Source organism: Lepisosteus platostomus, chromosome 4 (assembly GCF_059453375.1).
Source record: "Lepisosteus platostomus isolate fLepPlt1 chromosome 4, fLepPlt1.hap1, whole genome shotgun sequence".
In the NCBI taxonomy this organism is placed as follows: domain Eukaryota; kingdom Metazoa; phylum Chordata; class Actinopteri; order Semionotiformes; family Lepisosteidae; genus Lepisosteus; species Lepisosteus platostomus.
In genome coordinates this window covers 71633364-71653129 of record NC_142614.1, presented here as the reverse complement: position 1 = coordinate 71653129, position 19766 = coordinate 71633364, and the positions used below count along the sequence as shown (strand labels likewise).

Sequence of the window (19766 nt, the reverse complement as noted above, 5' to 3'; positions counted from 1 at the left end):
TGCCGTTTTGAGTTTCGCCACAAATAATTAAAATCTGGTTTTTCAACAAACTCTTGAGTCGCTGTAGAAGAATCATGATTCTGTAAATGTATATCACGGATCATCATTGAAAAAAGGTTAAAAAAAAGATCATTTAATGGATCTAATTAAACCATGTATGCACACCATGTGTAAAACAGTATTTGACAACCTGCTGTATATGGATGGGTACATTCAACAAAGAGATCAATGGGGACTTCTGAGTCTGGCTGCCTGTAACAGTTAAATGTTTTTGGAGTTATTTTTCTCTCATTCCTGCAATGTACAGTATGAGGTGTTGAGGTTTGGTCTTCCATGGGTCGATTTATAAAGTTAATTTTCTGACTGGGTGTTTAATGGCTTGGAGTTTCATCTGAAGTGTTTGAGGAAGTGTGTCCCATGTTTAATTGAACGATCTTTGTGAATTTAATTACAGTAAACCCTCAGTTTAACAAATTAATGGGGGGAAGAGGTGTATGTTATTGCTGAATATCCATTAAAAATCACTAATGACATTTTTCAGCCCCAAAACACTATTATATGAGATATATATATACAATATTTATGCTTTTGGGATCATTTGACTTTATGTAACAATTGCATTCAACACTGCCAATTAAAATTGTTCCTGTGCCCTTTTTGTCATAAATATACAAGCTCTTTATTTTATGTAGCATAAATGTACCATACAAAATTCGCTAAATGATACCATAACACCCTTCTTAAGCAATTAACGTACCCCTATAGTGCACCACTGATTTTCCTGAATTTTATACTTACCATATGTAGTATTTATTTTTACTTTGTTTCATTATTTGTGCATTTCCCAGAGTTTTTTTAAAGAGCCTGGCCCTGTACCAGTTGCCCTGTACTTCATCTGTTGTTTGCAGGGACCTCTTTACAGGTGTGTTGTACAAGAACGATGCTACTTATCGTTTTATTATTTTAGCGTTTTTGCTGTGTCCGTAGTGGCGGGGAAAGTCCAGTATTTCAGAGTCTGTAGACATAGCTCCCCTTCAAGCCGATTTTGTCAGTCAAATCTGAAGACCGTTAAAGCGAAGTCCTTTAATAAAACCTACTTTAGGGTTTGCAGCACTTGCAGTGCCCAGATAGTGTAGCCAGTTAGCTGCAGAAGCCCTTGGTTGAGACGGTAGTTCATTCCAGTTTCAGGCCTGGTTATTAGCAGGCAGTGCACCCCAGTATGATTGCATCAGTTCGACAGCACTTCGTAGAAAGACTGCTGACAGGGCTTCGGAGATGGGAAGAGTGCTAATAAGCAGCTTGGCAGGTTCTGTGGTACGGCACAGAGAGAGAGTTAGACAAAGGGAACAGGAGGAAGAGGGAGAGAGTAAGGGATTAATCTCCAGATTGCAGGGGTCGGAGACTGACAGGAGTCAGGCTGTGAGCCGGGGCTGTGTGAAACTAGGCCCTTCCTCGACAGCCGTGTGGGAAAACACGGCTTTTCCGGTGAAACACGGTGAAAGCTAAGTGTTTCCTTGGAGTCGGAGCGAAAAGTTATTGTGTTTGTCACTGTTAATGTGGGGGGCCCTTAAATGTCAGGCAAGGCAACCGGAGAGATGGGGCAACAGGGCCAGATCAACGGGAAGAGACAGCCTTCAGGTGTAACAAAGCATTCCTCCAAATGAATGTCTGCAGGGTCTGTGAGCAGGTCACTCTCACTGTTCATCAGGAATTGCATGAAGATTTCAATTTTGTCTTTAATTCGATGTGTGAATATTTAACTGTTTTGTGCTGGAGGAAAGGTTAAGAATGACAGGAGGCAATTCGCACTTTCTGACCTGTTTGGCAACAACAATAACTTCTTACACATATATACAGTAGCACTTTTCTGGACACTCCACTCAGAGCGCTTTACAGGTACTGGGGACTCCCCTCCACCACCACCAGTGTGCAGCCCCACCTGGATGATGGTGGTTAGTGGGTAATTGATCTGAGGATCACATTCCGCTGTTTCGTGAAGGAGGCCCTGCTTACACCCTGTCTAACATACAGCGAGGTTGAGGACTCCCTTTAATCACTTTCACTTGGTTCATGTGTTGTGTTGAATTTGGGTTGAGATTCCACCTCAATGTCAGTACGGTGAGCTGGGAGAGGTGTCAGTGAGGTTCCAAGCTGATTCCTGAAAGAAACCAGGGGGGGGGGCGGCTTTTTTCTTTCCCATTTATCCCCTTCGGGGTCTTGTGTTGAGACCACCAGCAGCCTGTTCTCTGAGTAACCAGCTCGAGATCACCTCTCCAGCCTGTGTCTTCTGTGCTTGGTGGAAGGCTGGCTTCGGTTTCTGATTTGGGAATGGTCTGGAACTGCAGGACAGATCGGACAGATTTTCCTGTACTTCGGGGCCATATGTAATTTTTAACTCTCTTCAAAAAAAGACAAAAAAAAAAACAGATAAAAAACAGACAACGTCAGCTTGCTTAATGAAAACAAAGGTGTTGTCCAATTACTTTTTTCTATTTTCATTTTTTTCCGACGCAGAACGGTTTTAGTCTGTATCAGAGCCTAGAATTGATCTGTGCAACCAGAATCTCTGACATACATTCATTAAAACTGAAAGATTTTTAATTTTTAAGGAAATCCCATGACTTTGCTGGCAGAAAATACTAGCCTATAATTGATTTTGCATAATAAAAAATCATGCTCTCGTATTTTCGCTTCACTGTACTTCTTCATCTCAGTGTTTTCATGTTTTTAATTTTCTCTTATGCCTGTCTAATCAACATTACTCCTAAGACCCAGACTACAGCAGCAGATGAACTGACAGTCCATGCCAGAATATTGTCAGTCTGGGAGTCTGACTGAGCTTGAACAGACAGAGACCGCTGGGTTCCTTCTAGTGGATATAAATAGATTAGAGCAAAAGATCGTTTTATGACAAGAACAGGCCTTTCAGCCCATCACATCTTGCCATCCTCTGGTGCATGGAGTGATTCTATCAGAGCATCAAGCTCAGTTTTATGGGATCCCTGTCCATTAGCCTTAACCCTGTGGCCGTACAGCCCCACGCCTTCCTCCGAGGGAAACAAGATGGACAGAGAGGCGGGCGCGTAGCTTTTCATGCGATGCTCTTGGTATCTGTTGACAGACCTTGTTGCTCCTCTGTGTCCCTCTCAGAGTGCCGCCGCAGCTCCCAGTCCGGTCCTTGGAAACATGCCTCCAGGAGACGGGATGCCAGTGGGACCGGTTCCTCCGGGATTCTTTCAGGTATGGTACAGATGTGAGAGCACCTGCTGGAGCCTCTTGCCTGCTCGCTCTGCCCAGCTCGGCCACGGCAAGCTTCAGAGCTGGGGGAAGGAGGAGGAAGGGGGGGTGTTAGTTGCTGCAGACGGAGGCAAGAGGGGTTCTTGTGTGCCTGTGTCACCTGAACACACTCCGCTGTTCGTGTGTCTGTGTCGTCTGAACACACTCCGCTGTTCGTGTGTCTGTGTCGTCTGAACACACTCCGCTGTTCGTGTGTCTGTGTCGTCTGAACACACTCCGCTGTTCGTGTGTCTGTGTCGTCTGAACACACTCCGCTGTTCGTGTGTCTGTGTCGTCTGAACACACTCCGCTGTTCGTGTGTCTGTGTCGTCTGAACACTCCGCTGTTCGTGTGTCTGTGTCGTCTGAGCACTCCGCTGTTCGTGTGTCTGTGTCGTCTGAGCACTCCGCTGTTCGTGTGTCTGTGTCGTCTGAGCACTCCGCTGTTCGTGTGTCTGTGTCGTCTGAACACTCCGCTGTTCGTGTGTCTGTGTCGTCTGAACACTCCGCTGTTCGTGTGTCTGTGTCGTCTGAACACACTGCTGTTCGTGTGTCTGTGTCGTCTGAACACACTCCGCTGTTCGTGTGTCTGTGTCGTCTGAACACACTCCGCTGTTCGTGTGTCTGTGTCGTCTGAACACACTGCTGTTCGTGTGTCTGTGTCGTCTGAACACTCTGCTGTTCGTGTGTCTGTGTCGTCTGAACACACTGCTGTTCGTGTGTCTGTGTCGTCTGAACACTCCGCTGTTCGTGTGTCTGTGTCGTCTGAACACTCCGCTGTTCGTGTGTCTGTGTCGTCTGAACACTCCGCTGTTCGTGTGTCTGTGTCGTCTGAACACTCCGCTGTTCGTGTGTCTGTGTCGTCTGAACACTCCGCTGTTCGTGTGTCTGTGTCGTCTGAACACTCCGCTGTTCGTGTGTCTGTGTCGTCTGAACACTCCGCTGTTCGTGTGTCTGTGTCGTCTGAACACCCTGCTGTCCGTGTGTCTGTGTCGTCTGAACACACTGCTGTCCGTGTGTCTGTGTCGTCTGAACACACTGCTGTCCGTGTGTCTGTGTCGTCTGAACACACTGCTGTCCGTGTGTCTGTGTCGTCTGAACACACTGCTGTCCGTGTGTCTGTGTCACAGAATGGGACGAAAATGGAGGCTAAGAAGCGTAGTATCAGAGATGGAATTTGGCCCCTTCTTGCTTGCCTCTCATGGGTTATTACATAGCAGTGCTGGGAAACTAATGTGTGCTAACAGACTAGAAAATTGCCTTTGTCTTTTAAGATTTTAAGGGATTCCATCATTTTCAGGCATTTGTAATAGGTTCTTGAGTCATTTTATTATTTCATGTCATCCCGTGTTACCAGTGGAATCAGGATAAAATGCTGGCGTGTTTTGAACACTTTTCGGAGTGTATTGTGACTGAGTTCTTCATTTTGGCTTCAGGTGGTATTCATGCCTTCTGTCAGTAAATGTTTTTGTGCATTCCTACACATCTTATAGTAAATGAATAAAATCAACACTTAGAATGATGGTGCCTGTCTGTGTTTTATATGGAGCCTCAAAAAAACTAAATCCTAAGATCAGCTTTGTGCCCAGGGGTCATTAGACCACTTCAGACAACGGGAGGTTTGAGGAAGGAGCTGCCTCAGCGGACAAGCTGCTGAGGGACCAGTACAGGTTAATTCCCTGCTAAATTTAAAAAGAAGGAAGAAGAAATGCAATGTTCTGGGTTTCTTTTCACATGACGCAAACTTTAGTGCAGTCAGTTTAGTGCACTGTGGCATTGTTGCGTATTTGACTTCTGAAATTGGAATTTTTAGGCCCAGTGTGCTTTTAATGGCTGGGAAAATAACCTATAGATTTTTATAGAGAATTGGAATATTTCTACGGATCTACAGAGTGCCTTTTTTATCATTGCCAGATAAAATCGTGAATTTTGTGTGCGATGACAGTTCACCTAGTTTTCTTTTCAGAGCTGATATTCTTACGTGTGGCTTCACTCGGTATCTGCCTGCTAATGAGTGGATAATCACACCTGTAACTTTATCAGCGCTCTGTGATGTTTTAATAACCCTGTGGTTTGTAGGCACAAGGTGCTGGGCTTGGAAAGAATAGAAATCCAGCTGTTTTCCCCTTTGTTGCTCCTGATAAGCGCAGGTTGTATCATTGAATCATACGGAATGTGAGTCCCCTTCTCCCAGAGTCTTCCAGGGCACATTTCTGGTGTCGGTGCCTGGAATTTTGTTAAAATTGTCAGAATTGCAAAATAAATACATTATAGGCTCCCGAGAACTCAGTAAGCAGGCTTTTTTGAGTTACAGGGTGATATGCCAGCAGCCATATCACCCTGCAACTCACAACTGGCAACCCACTGAAGCTCAGCAGGTGTGAGCCTGGTCAGTACCTGGAGGGGAGACCTCCTGGGAAAAACTAAGGTTGCTGCTGGAAGAGGTGTTAGTGGGGCCAGCAGGGGGCGCTCACCCTGCAGTCTGTGTGGGTCCTAATGCCCCAGTATAGTGACAGGGACACTATACTGTAAAAAGGCGCTGTCCATCGGAAGAGACATAAAACCCAGGTCCTGACTCTCTGTGGTCATTAAATGGGGTGTTTCTCGAAAAGAGTAAGAGTAACCCCGGCGTCCTGGCCAAATTTCCCATTGGCCCTTACCAATCTTGGCCTCCTAATAATCCCCATCTATCAATTGGCTACATTACTCTGCTCTCCTCCCCACTGAGAGCTGATGTGTGGGGAGAGGACTGGCGCACTATGGCTGCCGTCGCATCATCCAGGTGGGGCTGCACACTGGTGGTGGTGGAGGGGATCCCCATTACCTGTAAAGCGCTTTGAGTGGAGTGTATAGAAAAGTGCTATATAAGTGTAAGCAATTATTCTTATTATTAAATTAATTATTTTTACCTTTTGATGTTTATGTAACATGCCACTGTATTCTCTGTAGCCGAGTTTGAAGTCTGAATTGGAATGCAGGTAACTGGAGTCACAGATTTCTTTTTACAAATGTGTTGGTGAAGTCACTGTGTGAGAGTCTGGCTTTGGACCATGAGGTGTGCAATGTTTGACTTCACTTTATTTATTCTTCAAGTGGGTAACCTTTTGCATCTGTTTCTTGTGAAAAGGGAGAGATAACAGAGCAGCCTGCCCCCCCCCCCCCCAGCCAGGGGCCCGGGGAAGGTACAGTACGTGAGCACTCGTACCCGGGCGGGTTACCCAGTTAGCTCACTGGCTGCAGCGGAAATGTGAGAGGCATGTATTTGAGAGCTGTGGTTTGTGAATGAGTGGCAGAGGCTGTGTGTGCAGCTCGGTTTTGAAGCCCCCCCCCCAAAAAAATGGCTGGCGTTTGCAGGCGAAATTCTTGGTAATGCGTTGAGATTTCTGGGGCAAGCAAGTCAAATTGAGAGGTTTTTGGAATACTTGAAAAACTCCACTGCAACAGTAGTTGTATTTCTACAGTGATCTAATTACTGCTTAGTAAATATCAGAGGTGAAAGTGTTTCAAGGAATTGTCTGATAAATCACACCGCTATATAAATGTCATTAATGAGAAAATGATAAGGAGCAATAAAGGAGTTAATATGCTTCTGGCTGTGTACCATCACTAAGAAAAGTGTGACTTCAGTAACTTATTAATAACAATGAAACTCATCCCAAAATTAGAGCATTTCTTCTGGGTTTAATTAGGAGACCACAGGAGCTCAAAACAGACAAAGTTGAATCCATCCAATTCTAGTCGGAGGTTGGCTTTCTTTTTGATGATAACAATTCCCCAAGAATGACTTTCAAATTAAACATGTTGGAAACCGAGCTAAAACAGTACACAACACAGTGATGAGAAAAGCAGACCCTTGATGAACTGAATTGGGATTAAATGAAAACATATTTCAACTTTGCCGAAGATTTCTTGGTGATTATGACTTCCTTGGCAGTATTTTAAAATGAGTTTGGCCTAACAGTATGATTCTCAAATGGGGAGAAAAAAAAATCAATTGCTCCACCTCACAGTCAATTTGAGTTCCCTTGTGAGTGTAGCTGCGCGGGAAAATACAATATATCCCACATCCGTGGAGGAGCTGCGCAGACAATCCTCCATCATGGGTTGATCAACAGGAACTCAATATACAGTAGTAGACCCCTGGTTTTAACAGACTTCATTGGATCTAATGGACAATATCCGTTGAAGGGGAACTTTCTCTGTAAATTTAGAAATACTGGACTTTCCCTGTAACAATGGGCACAGTAAAATGCAAAATAATAAAACTATAAGTAACATACTGCATTGTGTACAACATACCTTTAATTGGGTCTAAATGAACGAAAATCAGTGGGTAAGGGCAGCTGGATTAGGGTGCAGCAGTATAGGTGGAACATGTACTCAGTGTGTTGTTTTTAATTAGTATGGAGAGGAAAGTTGTATGTTTTTCTCAAGAGTTTCACAGGTTGTCCATGATTTGTAGCACAAACACAGTTCAAGAAAAGAAAGTGAACTTTGCAAAGTGAGGTGGCCATTATTGTCGACGTAACCCAGCTTGCAACATAGGGGCAGGTGACTTGCTTCCGATAGGTGTTGTTTGCGTTTTGTATGCTTTTTTAATTTAAAAAAAATCATTTAAAAAAATACACTTAAATAATTTTAGGATAATCATATAAAAATGCTAATGCAGAAATAATAAAACGAAGAAAAAATAAGCACTACTCAGTTGCTCACGACGGGTGTTGTGTTTTGTATGCTTTCGCTAATTTTACATCTACAACATTAAAAAAAGCTTGTGTATTTCTTATATAAAAGGCACAGGAACAATTGTCATTGACTGTGGTGATTGCAATTGTTAAAACGTTAGTCAAAAGACCAAGAAAGTATGTATAGTATATATATTCTCATAGAATAGTGTGATAAAAAAACATTATTTGTGATTTAATGGACATTCAACAATAATGGACACCTCTTCCTCCCTTTTATTACGTTGAAGGGTTTATTGTATGATTGTTAAGATATTTTAACAAAGAGTTCTTCAAAAATCATTTCTCTTATGCTATAGGTTTTCAGGAGAGATCTAAAATAAACCTGTGGAGATCCTATTTTAGTTTTTGCCTTGGCTCTGAGCATCACATATGCATTTGGAGTGTAAGAAAGGCGATGTTGTTCAGAAGTCAGTGAAGCGTATAATGTCATTGAGTTCAAATCAAACTCACCTGGGACACTGCTCTGACTTTTAACTCTCTCGGCTCTGCTTGGGTCAAACACTGTTGTTTCATGCATTTATCATTTTTAATTGACTAGAGCAGAAATTAAAAGAATTAACTTTGTTACATGACATGGTTCCAAACTAAGTTCACAGTAACAGTTTAACAATTTATTCCAGTAGATCATGGCAGTAACATCACAAGCTTGTAGTAGCATAGCCCTGCATCTTTCTATCAGGAAAAAACGAAATGTAACTGAGCTCGGACCCCAAAAAAAATTGCGGATTAGATTTCAAAGTAGTAACTTCAGTTAAATTGACCGTACATCATTTGTAGGCATGCCAATCACTTTCAGAAATTTCAGTCAATAATATTTCAGGCAGTCTTGGTCTATACAGGCATTGACGGGGTAGCATGCCACAGCAAGAAGCATCCACGTTATTACAGAAAAAGCCCACCCGTCTTGCACTGGCAGATCCTGCATGACACGGTGTGTTACACAGTAGGTCATAATCGCATGTGAGATCACCTTGAAATGGTTTCACCTGAACGAACCACTTCTTTTACACAGTTAATAAAACCCTGAGTACCCAGCTCTGCTTTGGCCTCAGTGTAAGCGCCTGTCTCTGTTATCGATTTTGTGCAGCTCTTTTGTTCAGTGGGCAAGTAGGCGACTTGCCTCCAAGTCATGCTCCACAAGCCTCTCTCTACGACCGCCTGTTCCCTCCTGCGCTCACTCGATATCGATGGCTACAGCTGCCTCTCCCCCTCACGGTCGTTGTGACATATATGATAGCCTGCAATGACCAGTGCTGCAGAGCAGCCAAGTAGTGTGACTCTAGGGTGCCATTGGTCCTCTCTGCTGTCCCCCTTTCTGGCAGACTGTGTGCTTTCCCCAGTGCCTCACAGAGCTCCTACTGTCACTTCCCTTCAAGGGATCTACCCTTCTGCAGTGGTACCTGTCAGTCCTGTTGAGTCCCAAATACAGACTGTCCACCAGTTGATGAATAGTGGTCAGTCAGAGCAACAGTTTTACGCACATCTCAAAAGGGTCATCCGCACAGGATCCCACAGGAAGAAAGCAAGCCACTCTCTTCCAGGAACTGTAAGAAAAATGAGGTTGCTTTTTGAATCAAGGCAAAACGTCCAAAGGAAAACCTGATCGCACAAACGCAGATTAGACTTTAACCAGGACACTGTGGTTAACACCCCTCCTCCTTTGAAAAGTGTCATGGGATCTACTGTATAATAGTCAAGTAGCCTGTTTAAAATGTTATCTAAAGAACAGCACTTTCTACACCACGGTGTCTCCAGTCACCATGCTGGGGCATTCATTTGGAAATTCTGGACAGTGGGAAGAGTGCCCCCTACTGGTGCACTAACACCACCTACAGCATCAACCAAGTGTTGTCTTGAAGGTCTCCCATCCCAGTAGCGGTCAGGAATAGCAGAGCGGTCATAGTAATAATTGATCTAACCCATTAACTAATTTAAGTTAACTTGTAAATAAATGTTTTGTCATATCAGAATTTCAGTAGATGGGCAATAGGTAAATGATTAACCTGCTTTAATTTTAAACCCATTTTAGACAAGCTCTTCTGTTTATGCTGCGTTTGGTTTTCCCCCCAAAGTAAAAAAAAACACACTCCGTCATAATCATTTTGCTGTTTTACTTCATAGCTTCCAGGTATTTGTTACACGCTTAATATCTAATGACCCCGACGTTAACTTACAGCAGAAAATCAGCTGATGAAGCACTTCAATATAATATCTATTGTGTCTTTCCCGTGTCTTGGAGAATTTTGTTGACGCAAGGCATTTTGCGTGGAGCGGGAGAGGTGTGTGGTCCTGCCTACAGCTGTGTGCACCGGAGTTTCGCCTGGAGAATGGCTGTAGCCGGTGTCCTAGTGGATAAGACACGGGCTGCTGGATCTGGCTTATTCTCCTCTCTCGTCACCGTGCCCCCTTGCTCGGCTCCCTCCCAGACAGGCCAGGTGGAGCCCGGCTTTCCATCCCTGCCCCTTCTCCATTCAGGATCCCTGGAGCGGCTCACCGGGGAGATTAGCACAGAAAGAGACAGAGAGCATGCATTGATGACCTTTAAGCACTCTGTTAGCAAAATTGGGATGAAGAACAAAGAGAAGTAAAAATGGGACATGATCATGATCCTGTACCAGGCCAAACCCCCTGCTTTCTTCTGGGGTTTCGAGAGCTTTGTCTTCTGCTTTGTTTTCTGACGGTTTTTGGTTTTATTTTCTTAAACCCAAGCCTCATGGTAGAGGAGACACAAAAGCAGTTACAGACCAGAACAGACCACATGCACACATATTTCAGAGACGCAGAGTGTACGTTAAAGCCAGCTTTGTTTTCTCTCACGTTTTTCTGACATTTAACTGCTGTAGAATTCTCATTATACATGTGTACCAGGGTTTTTGCATTTGTAATTATGATTGCATTACTTGTTTTTTTAATTCTTGTCAGAAAGCATGCTCTTAGTTACGGTCATGATAAATTTTAAGAGTAATTTAAATGTATCACATGCAAGGAATGATTGCTGTTAAAATGTTTTATACTAAAACCAAAGTTGTTTGCTCAGTGTTGCCATTCAGGAGCTTCTCAAGATACTGTTGTTTGTTGCTAACATTAAAAGAAGGCATAGTGAGCTCCAAAATCATAAATTTCTACCTGAATACAAGGATTTTTGTTCACTTTATTAATTTATTTGAAGAGTATTATTTTGTGAGCCAGTGGCTGCAAACAAAATAAAAGTGATTTTGTTGTTGGAGCTATGCAGGATAATTTGTGCAACACTGCCCTCTACTGTAACTTGTGGGTTTTTGAAAACTTTTTAGCTGAAAGTTCAACTTTTAAGATCAGGATAATTTTTTAATTAATGGAGGACGTCTATTTAATAATATCCATGAATGAACTCATTACAGAATATTCTCCTCTTATGTCTACGTGGGATCTGGGAGTTGGCTTTTCTGAACTAAGAGTCTGAACAATTTTGTATGTCAAGTAGACTGAAGACCCAGACTGTTCAGTAAAAAAGGGCCAGGTTCTCTGGAAGCCATGTGGAAAGAACTAGACGAAAAATAGTTGCCACTTCTGTCTTCGGCGCACCCTTTTCCTGAAAGCTTGGGATTATATTTCGTGTGCTGCCCCCTCTGAATAGCCTGTAGTCTTTGTGCCGCTGAGAAGTTTGTGTGCCCCCCCTCCTTGTGCTGCATGTGTACTGAAGTGATCTGACCCTGTGGCAGCGCCGAGCTCTGGAAGACTTTCTGTGCTGGGCACCGATCCACCAGCCTCCTTGAAAGGATAAACAGTGCTCCGAGGCCCACAAGCACTCGGCAAGCAAAGAAGCAGTAGGGGAGTGCTTTGCCTCCTCCGGTTCCAGACAGTCTTTATGTCCTCATGGTCCAGACGTCATCTCGGAAAGCCCCTGACTGCCACCCGGCGGACCTCCCTCGCGTGAGCGCCCCGGGAGCCAGCGCTGACACGGCAGGGAGACGCCGGAGCGCAGCGGGAAGAGAAGGCAGTTGAAGTGAATAGACCCCTTGAATAGGGCCAGCAGCCATGTCACCCTGCAACTCACAACTGGCAACCCACTGAAGCTCAGCAGGTGTGAGGCTGGTCAGTACCTGGATGGGAGACCTCCTGGGAAAAACTAAGGTTGCTGCTGCAAGAGGTGTTTTAGTGGGGCCAGCAGGGGGCGCTCACCCTGCGGTCCATGTGGGTCCTAATGCCCCAGTATAGTGACGGGGACACTATACTGTAAACAGGCGCCGTCCTTCGGATGAGACGTAAAACTGAGGTCCTGTCTCTGGGTCATTAAAAATCCCAGGGCGTTTCTCGTAAAGAGTAGGGGTGTAACCCCGTTGTCCTGGCCAAAATTTCCAATTGGCCCTTACCAATCATGGCCTCCTAATAATCCCCCTCTATGAATTGGCTCCATTAATCTGCTCTCCTCCCCACTGATAGCTGATGTGTGGTGAGCGTTCTGGCGCACTATGGCTGCCATCGCATCATCCAGGTGGATGCTGCACATTGGTGGTGGTGGAGGGGTCCCCATTACCTGTAAAGCGCTTTGAGTGGAGTGTCCAGAAAAGCGCTATATAAGTGTAAGCAATTATTATAATTATAACTGTGCTTTGGTCGGCATTTTGCCAAATGACAGTCAATGTGATTGAGCAGTCAAGAGGCAGTTCCCCCCCCCCCCAGATTGTGATGAGCAGAGATAAAAAATTCATGAGGCTGCAGCGTAATATTCTGAGCTGCAGCACGGAGATCACAGATAGTAGAAAAGAAAGTCTGCCTGCTGTTTCAATGCCTCGTCCATACCGACAACTGAGTTTCAGTTACATAACAGGTATTGTCACCTACTGTACTCAATGTCAGTTTAGGCAGTTGGCTCTTATTTTGTTTTATGTGGTATTTTAAATATCTTTGTGGTATATATATAAATATATCAATTAAATATGGATGAATACTCAAACAAATTGGAGTGATGGCAGTAGTGGAGTACCACTGGGATCTGTACTAGGACCACTGCTGTTCTTAATTTCCATCAGTGATCTGGGCTCCAGAATAGTTAGTAAACTAGTCCAGTTGGCAGACGATGCCAAAATAAGATGAGCCACCATTGTAGAAGCAGGAAATGAAATTCAGGAAGATTGAAATAAAATTTTCAACTGGGCCGTGCAGTGCACGGCAGAGCACGGTATTGTGTGCAAATAGTAAAAACACAACAAAATACAAACGTTGAAACATTGAGCCAGAAGTGGCTACTTAAGAAAAAGAAAAAGACGTACATGTTTGTGTAGACACATCATTTAGATTCTTCTAGACAAAGTGGGGCAAACAAAATGCTAGGATACGTAGTTAAAAAGCATAGAATTTAAATCAAAAGAAGTTATGTTTAAATTGTGTAACACACTAGTTACACCTCAGAAGAATATTCTCAAAGGAATATTATGCACAATTTTGATCACCACATTATAGAAATAATACTGCTGATAGATTCAGAGGCTTAAGGAAACGTCCTACACTGACAGCTTGAAGGAAGTGATCCAAGTATACTCCAGTGGACTTCAGAATGAACGGTGAGTCATGAACATGTGCACTGGCTGCAGAAAAACAACTTGGAACTTTTTGCAGAAATGACAATGGAGTTATTGTCATTGTTTGAAAATATCCTTCAAAATATCTGTATGAACACACTTATAACCAAGTTTGAAAAAATCTTAGGTATATATATTGGTGTGTAGGCGTGTTATAAAACTTTTATTTCAACTCAAATTACTTAGTTAAGCTTTTGAATTGTGTTCTTGCTTTGTTTTCTAATATGCGTAGAAATGGACTAAATCACAATCTCAAGCCTAACTGTAGGTTTGTTAAGCGATATTCTGCCTGCTTCTTACAAGCCAAACAGGTGGACTCCAAGGTGTTAGAACACTGGAGCTGAAGTAACTCTTGAGATGCTTCACAGTGGTGTTTATTGCTGTTGCTTTTTAGATTGAAACTCAAATGTCACAAATAACATCAGACATAGAGGAAAACAGCTGGCTGATAATGCAGGTTTTCTTGAAGTTGCTTTACTGTATATCGGTGATGTGGGTTTCCTGGCCTTCACACCTCCACCTGAGGAGGTTTTCCAGTACTCATTCCTTTTGGATTTCACTCTTTCCTTGAATCCAGGGCTCTTTTGTCACTGTAGTGTTGGCGCTCCTGCTGCATCTCTGGTGGTGCACAAGGGAGCCGAAGACTGAATCCGTTGACCCTCATTTCCACTGCCCTTGTCAGGGGGATGTGGCCTTAGAAAACGGACAGGTAGCAGGAGACAGGAGCAGAGAGCTTCTCGACTCTCCAGAGCCCTGCGATTAACAGGGCAGAGGTGCTGCCGGGAGCCTGGAGACTGTGTGTGTAATAGAAATGTCACACATGACTAAACACCAGATAAAAAATAAATATTTAAACATACAGCAGATGCTGGACATAAATGTAAAATGTAGGTGATGTAAGGTTTTTAAAAGTCCGCTTTAGTGAAACCGGAGCATTTACAAAAGAGCTGTGAAGTCGATACAGGCAGCCTGTGATTTGTGCACTCACTATTTACAGTGGAACACATGTTTACTAGCTCCATCTGTCTCGCATGCTGGCTGATTGCCTGGTCTTAATTGGGAATTACTGTGTGTGGAGCTTTGCACATTTCCTTTTTTATTTTCCTTTTTTGTTTTTCGGCAAAAGCTTTTGCTGCCTTCCCGATCGTGTTCCCATTACCCCCTTTATCATCTTAATAATTTCAAGTGTCTGTCTGAGTGCAAGCCTTGTTTGTATGTAATCACCGCATTCTCACCCTTTCACTGGGAAACATTCTATAATTTCTGTAGTTAATATGCTAATGATTTAATTTGGATCATTTCGCGGTGAAGACTGAACTGCATCTATTAGCCATCTACACTAAAGTGACAGCTGTAAGCTGCACGTTCAACTGTCGAGTCAGCTCGGGCGAAGTCATCTTGTATGACATCGCCCCGGACTCATCCTTTAGGCTGTAATCCCATCAGAAAGCCATTGTGTCATCTGTAATACCAAGATTAAATATATTCTCCTTCAGAACTGTGCATTATATCTGTTTGGGGCTGGAGGAAACAAGACAGAGGCTGGTGGCAGCATCATAAGAGATGCAGAACTTTCATGACCTACACAGAATGAGACGGCAGGTTTTTATTGAAACTTTTGTGTTTCAAGTGTTTAAATTGCCCAGAACTGGAAGCTCTTTTGCAAAGGCCAAAAAATCCCGTACAACTTAAATGCAAGTTCTGTGTAGGTGCCAAGATTCAGTTGTTTTTTATCAGCACTCCTGGGCTTCCCAGTGCTTTCCCCCAATACCAACTGGAAAACTTGTCGGCCCGCCTCTGTAATCTGATGCCCGTCCGCGATTTGCCAAACTGTCAAGAGTTAGCAACAAGAGATGATAAAACACTGCCTGCACAGCCTGCCAAATCTGGAGCCCTGGGGTTCTGTCAGCTTCGGGAAAAAAACACAACTTTTAATTAGTTAATTCACATCACAAAACCGCAACACGTTTCTTACACGTTTTCACAATTGAGCTGCCTGGCCTTGTGATAGAAGATCTCACCAGATGTTCACACAGTACACTCTAGCTCAGTTATTTGTTTTCTTGTCAGCATTAGGTAATAAGGAGGTAAACCCCCGTCAAGAACATCTGTCAGTACACTTGCTTTTGTCTTTGGAATTTATCTGATCATTTTTGATTATCTTGATCATTCCCTACAAAACGGAACAGCAGCTTGAGTGGATTCACTGAAACTGTTTCCATTCTGGATAGCACACAGCATTTCCCACATACTGTATGTCACTGGTCACTCCCAGTCTTCCTTCTAATGTTTAATTTGTTGTTGTTATTGTTGTTGTAAGCTTTATGGTGTATCATAATGCAAAATTCCAGCCTAAACTAATAAATGACTGAATGGATTACTTGGTGCATCACAGGAAAAATGCGTTGCAGGCTCGGGAGTCGTGATCCTTATGGGAAAACGTGGAGCTGATCAGATATATATCTTCCAAAATGGCCATCGGGGAGCTGTTTGAAGTGGTCAGTGGTGAGCTGAGAGCACGCTCCATGAAAGAAAAGTCTGGGATTACTGTTCCGGCATAAAAGCCTCCTGGCATTCCGCCTTATACCGCCAGTCATACTTGGGACTGGGAAGAATTAGAGAGCTACGCTAGGAAAAATTACAGGCGGATGCTGATCATTTCTAGAATGTGTTGGTGAAGCAGGTGAATGCAGGAGGTATCCACTGAGTACACTACTTGGGCTAAAAGAAGACCTGCACATCTCTCTGCAGAACTTCTGTAGCTAGAGCTGCTTCAGATGACAAATTAGAATATTAAATAAGAAGCACTAACACTTCATTATCTGTATGTTTTAATGCTGAGAGAACAGATTTGCAAACGTTTTGCTTTTTTATGTTTCAAAGAAGGGAATGAGCAATATTGCACTAATTAGTTGGATTTAAAGTGTAATCAGACTTTTATTAAATGTTCATAATAGGTACTTCAAAGGGAATTAGGAGGAACATGCATTTTTTTAACATTCCACTGCTGCCGGTTAAGGTGGAATTGTAATTTCTGTGATAAAACGATGCACTGTGTTAATAATCCTGGAACATAATATCTGGTTTGGTCGTGACTCATTTAAATGGAAGGAGTGTTGAGGTCATTGGTATTTTCTGCACAAGGCACAGGATGTTAGTTGGCGAGATTGATATTTTTGTATCGAGATTTCGAGGATGGAGGCAGCAGTTTAGCGGGAGAAACCGAGAAAGTTAGCAACCAAATCCAAATGCAAAACAGAATCTCATTATTAATCCATTTAGACAGCGAATTGCTTGAATAAGAAATGTCTGGATTTATCTGAAGTATAGTAATATTCCGTTTTTATGAAATGGGTTGAGGCCAAGTTTATTTAATAAAAAAAGGATTTCCCTCAAAAGCGATTCACCCTTAGATATAGGAAAATACACACAGATATTAATAACAGCAGGAAATAAAACATGCAGGCTTGACTGGGTAATCACAATAATAGATTATTAGACACCTGAAGAAGGTTCCACAGCCGAAACGTTGTGTTTTCTTTCTTCTCTTTTCAGCATGGAACAAACCCATTACTTGTTCCTTTGCAGATTTTATACATGACTGTTTTGTACATTGCTGTGACAGGTGGGGAAATCGGAAAACAGTGATACAGTCGGACAAAAAAATCATCAAACGGTTTAAATGAAACAATTTCCCCAAGTCCAGCACACCGATGGGCCCGGTGCTGTGCTCGCTGATGAGTTTGCTTTCCACCTCACCTGCATTGAAACACAATAATATTCCCACGTCCGTGCAAATTGCAGGTGAAACTTGTTTCCTTGTAGTAGCCAGTGAGGGAGGTGTAAAATGATGAGACCTGTGGGAAAACAGACATCTGAAAGCTTGCACAGGGAAGTGTGCGTTTGGGTGAGTTTGAGTGGTTGATGTGTTACAGTCAGTGCACAGCCTGCTCCCTTTCATCTTGACAAACCTGCATTTCCAGAAAAATAGGACTGTGTAAACCTGGGTTTTTACTGGAGGACACAACTGTAGAATTTGACTCAAGAAGAGACGCTTCACCATACTGTATGCCTGAGCTGCGGACCTTTTGAGCATTAATGAGAACAGTTCAGTTACTTAACTGTGTGGTTCTTGTCGCATTATTTAAATAGCGTTCCAGTTTGGCTGTAAACCTCCTTACAATGTCAGAGATGAAAAGTGTACTGAAGAAGTCTTCCAGAATGGGAGCACGGGATATTGTCCCTTTTTTTTTCAATTGTTTCTTTTCTGGAGTGTTAGAAATGTAATGGCTGGGTTTACATCGGAAACTGGTGTCTCAGCACAGCCAGTGGTGAACATGGACATCATGTTAACTGAAAGATCCAGCGTGGAGTAAATGAATCACTTCGGCCTTGGCACTTGTTATGCAGTGAGCACCTCCTCCTTTGCACTTCAGCTGAGCACACAGAGGACTGTTAGGCAGGATGGGTTGGGGCCTGATGTAAGCGCTACAGTACACGGCCTAATGTCTTCCGTTGCCTTTCTTATTGCGCTTGTCTTCTGAAGTCAGTCTAAATGATCCTTTCCAGCCTCTCTCACAGCGTATCTGCCTGCAATGGATCTGCTATTCCAAGAGATGAAGAATTTTCTTCCCCTGTGCTATGTCATTATATTTAATCGGCAGTATTGATAGTCCAATACCAATGAAAGGTATAAAGGCATAGAGATGGTGTATTTCTATTCTTCATATTTTAGTTGTTTTTTTTTGCCTGAGGAATAAAATTGGTCATTGGCAAAATTTCAGACTGATTAATGAACTGTTATGATGAATAAAGAGCCTACACCATATTATATTGTGTTGAACCTGCATTGGCTTTATGAATGTGGAGTCAGGCAGTTGCTAGAGAACGAGCTGATGGGAACCTCCTGTAATGGCCTCTCCTAGTCCATAACTCATGTTCTCATTTCATGATGCTCCTGTATGTGATGAACAACCTGATGGTTTACTGTTGCTAAGTGGACTTTTGGGGCTTCTAAGTACAATCCTCAGGAAATCAGGAAATCAGTCCTATTCATGAGAAGGCAGGCTTGTAAATGCGAAAGACAGGAAGGCGAACAAGCACAGTGACAATATTTGCAAGAAATCATGTGGCGCATCCTGTTTGTCTCTTTGTCAGCTTTTCTCTACTTCTTGTGATGTTCTGAGAATCACTCCCAATTACAACAGCATTTGCTGAAACATGCTTGCAACAAACATGCACCAACTTGACATTGATTTCAATACTGTTGTTTTCAAAATCCCATTATCTTATATCTTCTTCACAATAAAAGGGTTGTTGGTGTTCAGTTTCTCTAGTTATTGCCTATTGCTGGTTTCATATTCCTTTGTGTGCCTTTTCTGTAACTTCATTGCCACTTTTTCCACTTAGATTGTTATTTTCATTTCTATTTCAGCCACACACAATTGCTTCTGAAAAGACTTTGCAATTCAGGAAGCGAAATCAATGAGGCAGGAAAATACAAGTATTTTCAGAGAACTCAAGCAGCGATGTCTTTTCAGAAGATACTTTTGCAGGAATGATTAGTTTACTTGGTAAAGAACTATGTGAGCAGTAAAATACAGAAATACACAGGATGTGCGTAACATTGCAGACATTCAGCTACTATGACATTAAATATATGTTTTAGAAGTCTGGCCCTGCAATATGTACAGTAAGACGTGACAGAGTGAAAACTATTCGAGAATATCACGCTTGAAGAACATCTTCAGTATGTTAACATTCCTGTTTCTGAGAATCTGTGTTTTCTCTTTCATCTCAGACTTTAGAGACAAAATATTTAAATTCCAGTGTTTATAATTTTCGAAGTACAGTGGATTATGGTTTAATTATTTTGTCATGATGCTAGGAATACCTTGCATTTACTTTTTGACTTGTAATATTTAGGAATTGGAATATTTTAATAGGAATTGTAATATTTTGAGGCCTGTAAATGCTTTGTCAAGTGTTTTAGTGGAACCCGTGTTCCATGATTATCCTGGCTGTCACATTAAATACGAGAACACATGTCTCAAGGAAAAGATACCTTACCTTTTTAGCAATAGGACTTTATGTGGGAATAGTAAAATGGTCTATCTCTCTGTGAGACTGCCGAGGATTCTGCAGTTTGATTAATCGTTTACAGTACAGAACAGCGTGGGTTG

At 42.7% G+C, this 19766-nt stretch overlaps 1 protein-coding gene across 3 annotated transcripts in view; it reads left to right on the top strand.

Annotated features, from left to right (window-relative positions):
* Positions 1-19766, top strand: part of LOC148673787 (single-stranded DNA-binding protein 2) — a 161059-nt gene that overhangs the window by 102536 nt on the left and 38757 nt on the right. For all 3 annotated transcript variants that reach the window (XM_088630626.1, XM_088630623.1, XM_088630625.1), the window contains exon 5: positions 3151-3240. In XM_088630626.1, coding sequence (XP_088486752.1) covers positions 3151-3240 — 90 coding nt within the window. The remainder of the gene's footprint in view (positions 1-3150; positions 3241-19766) is intronic.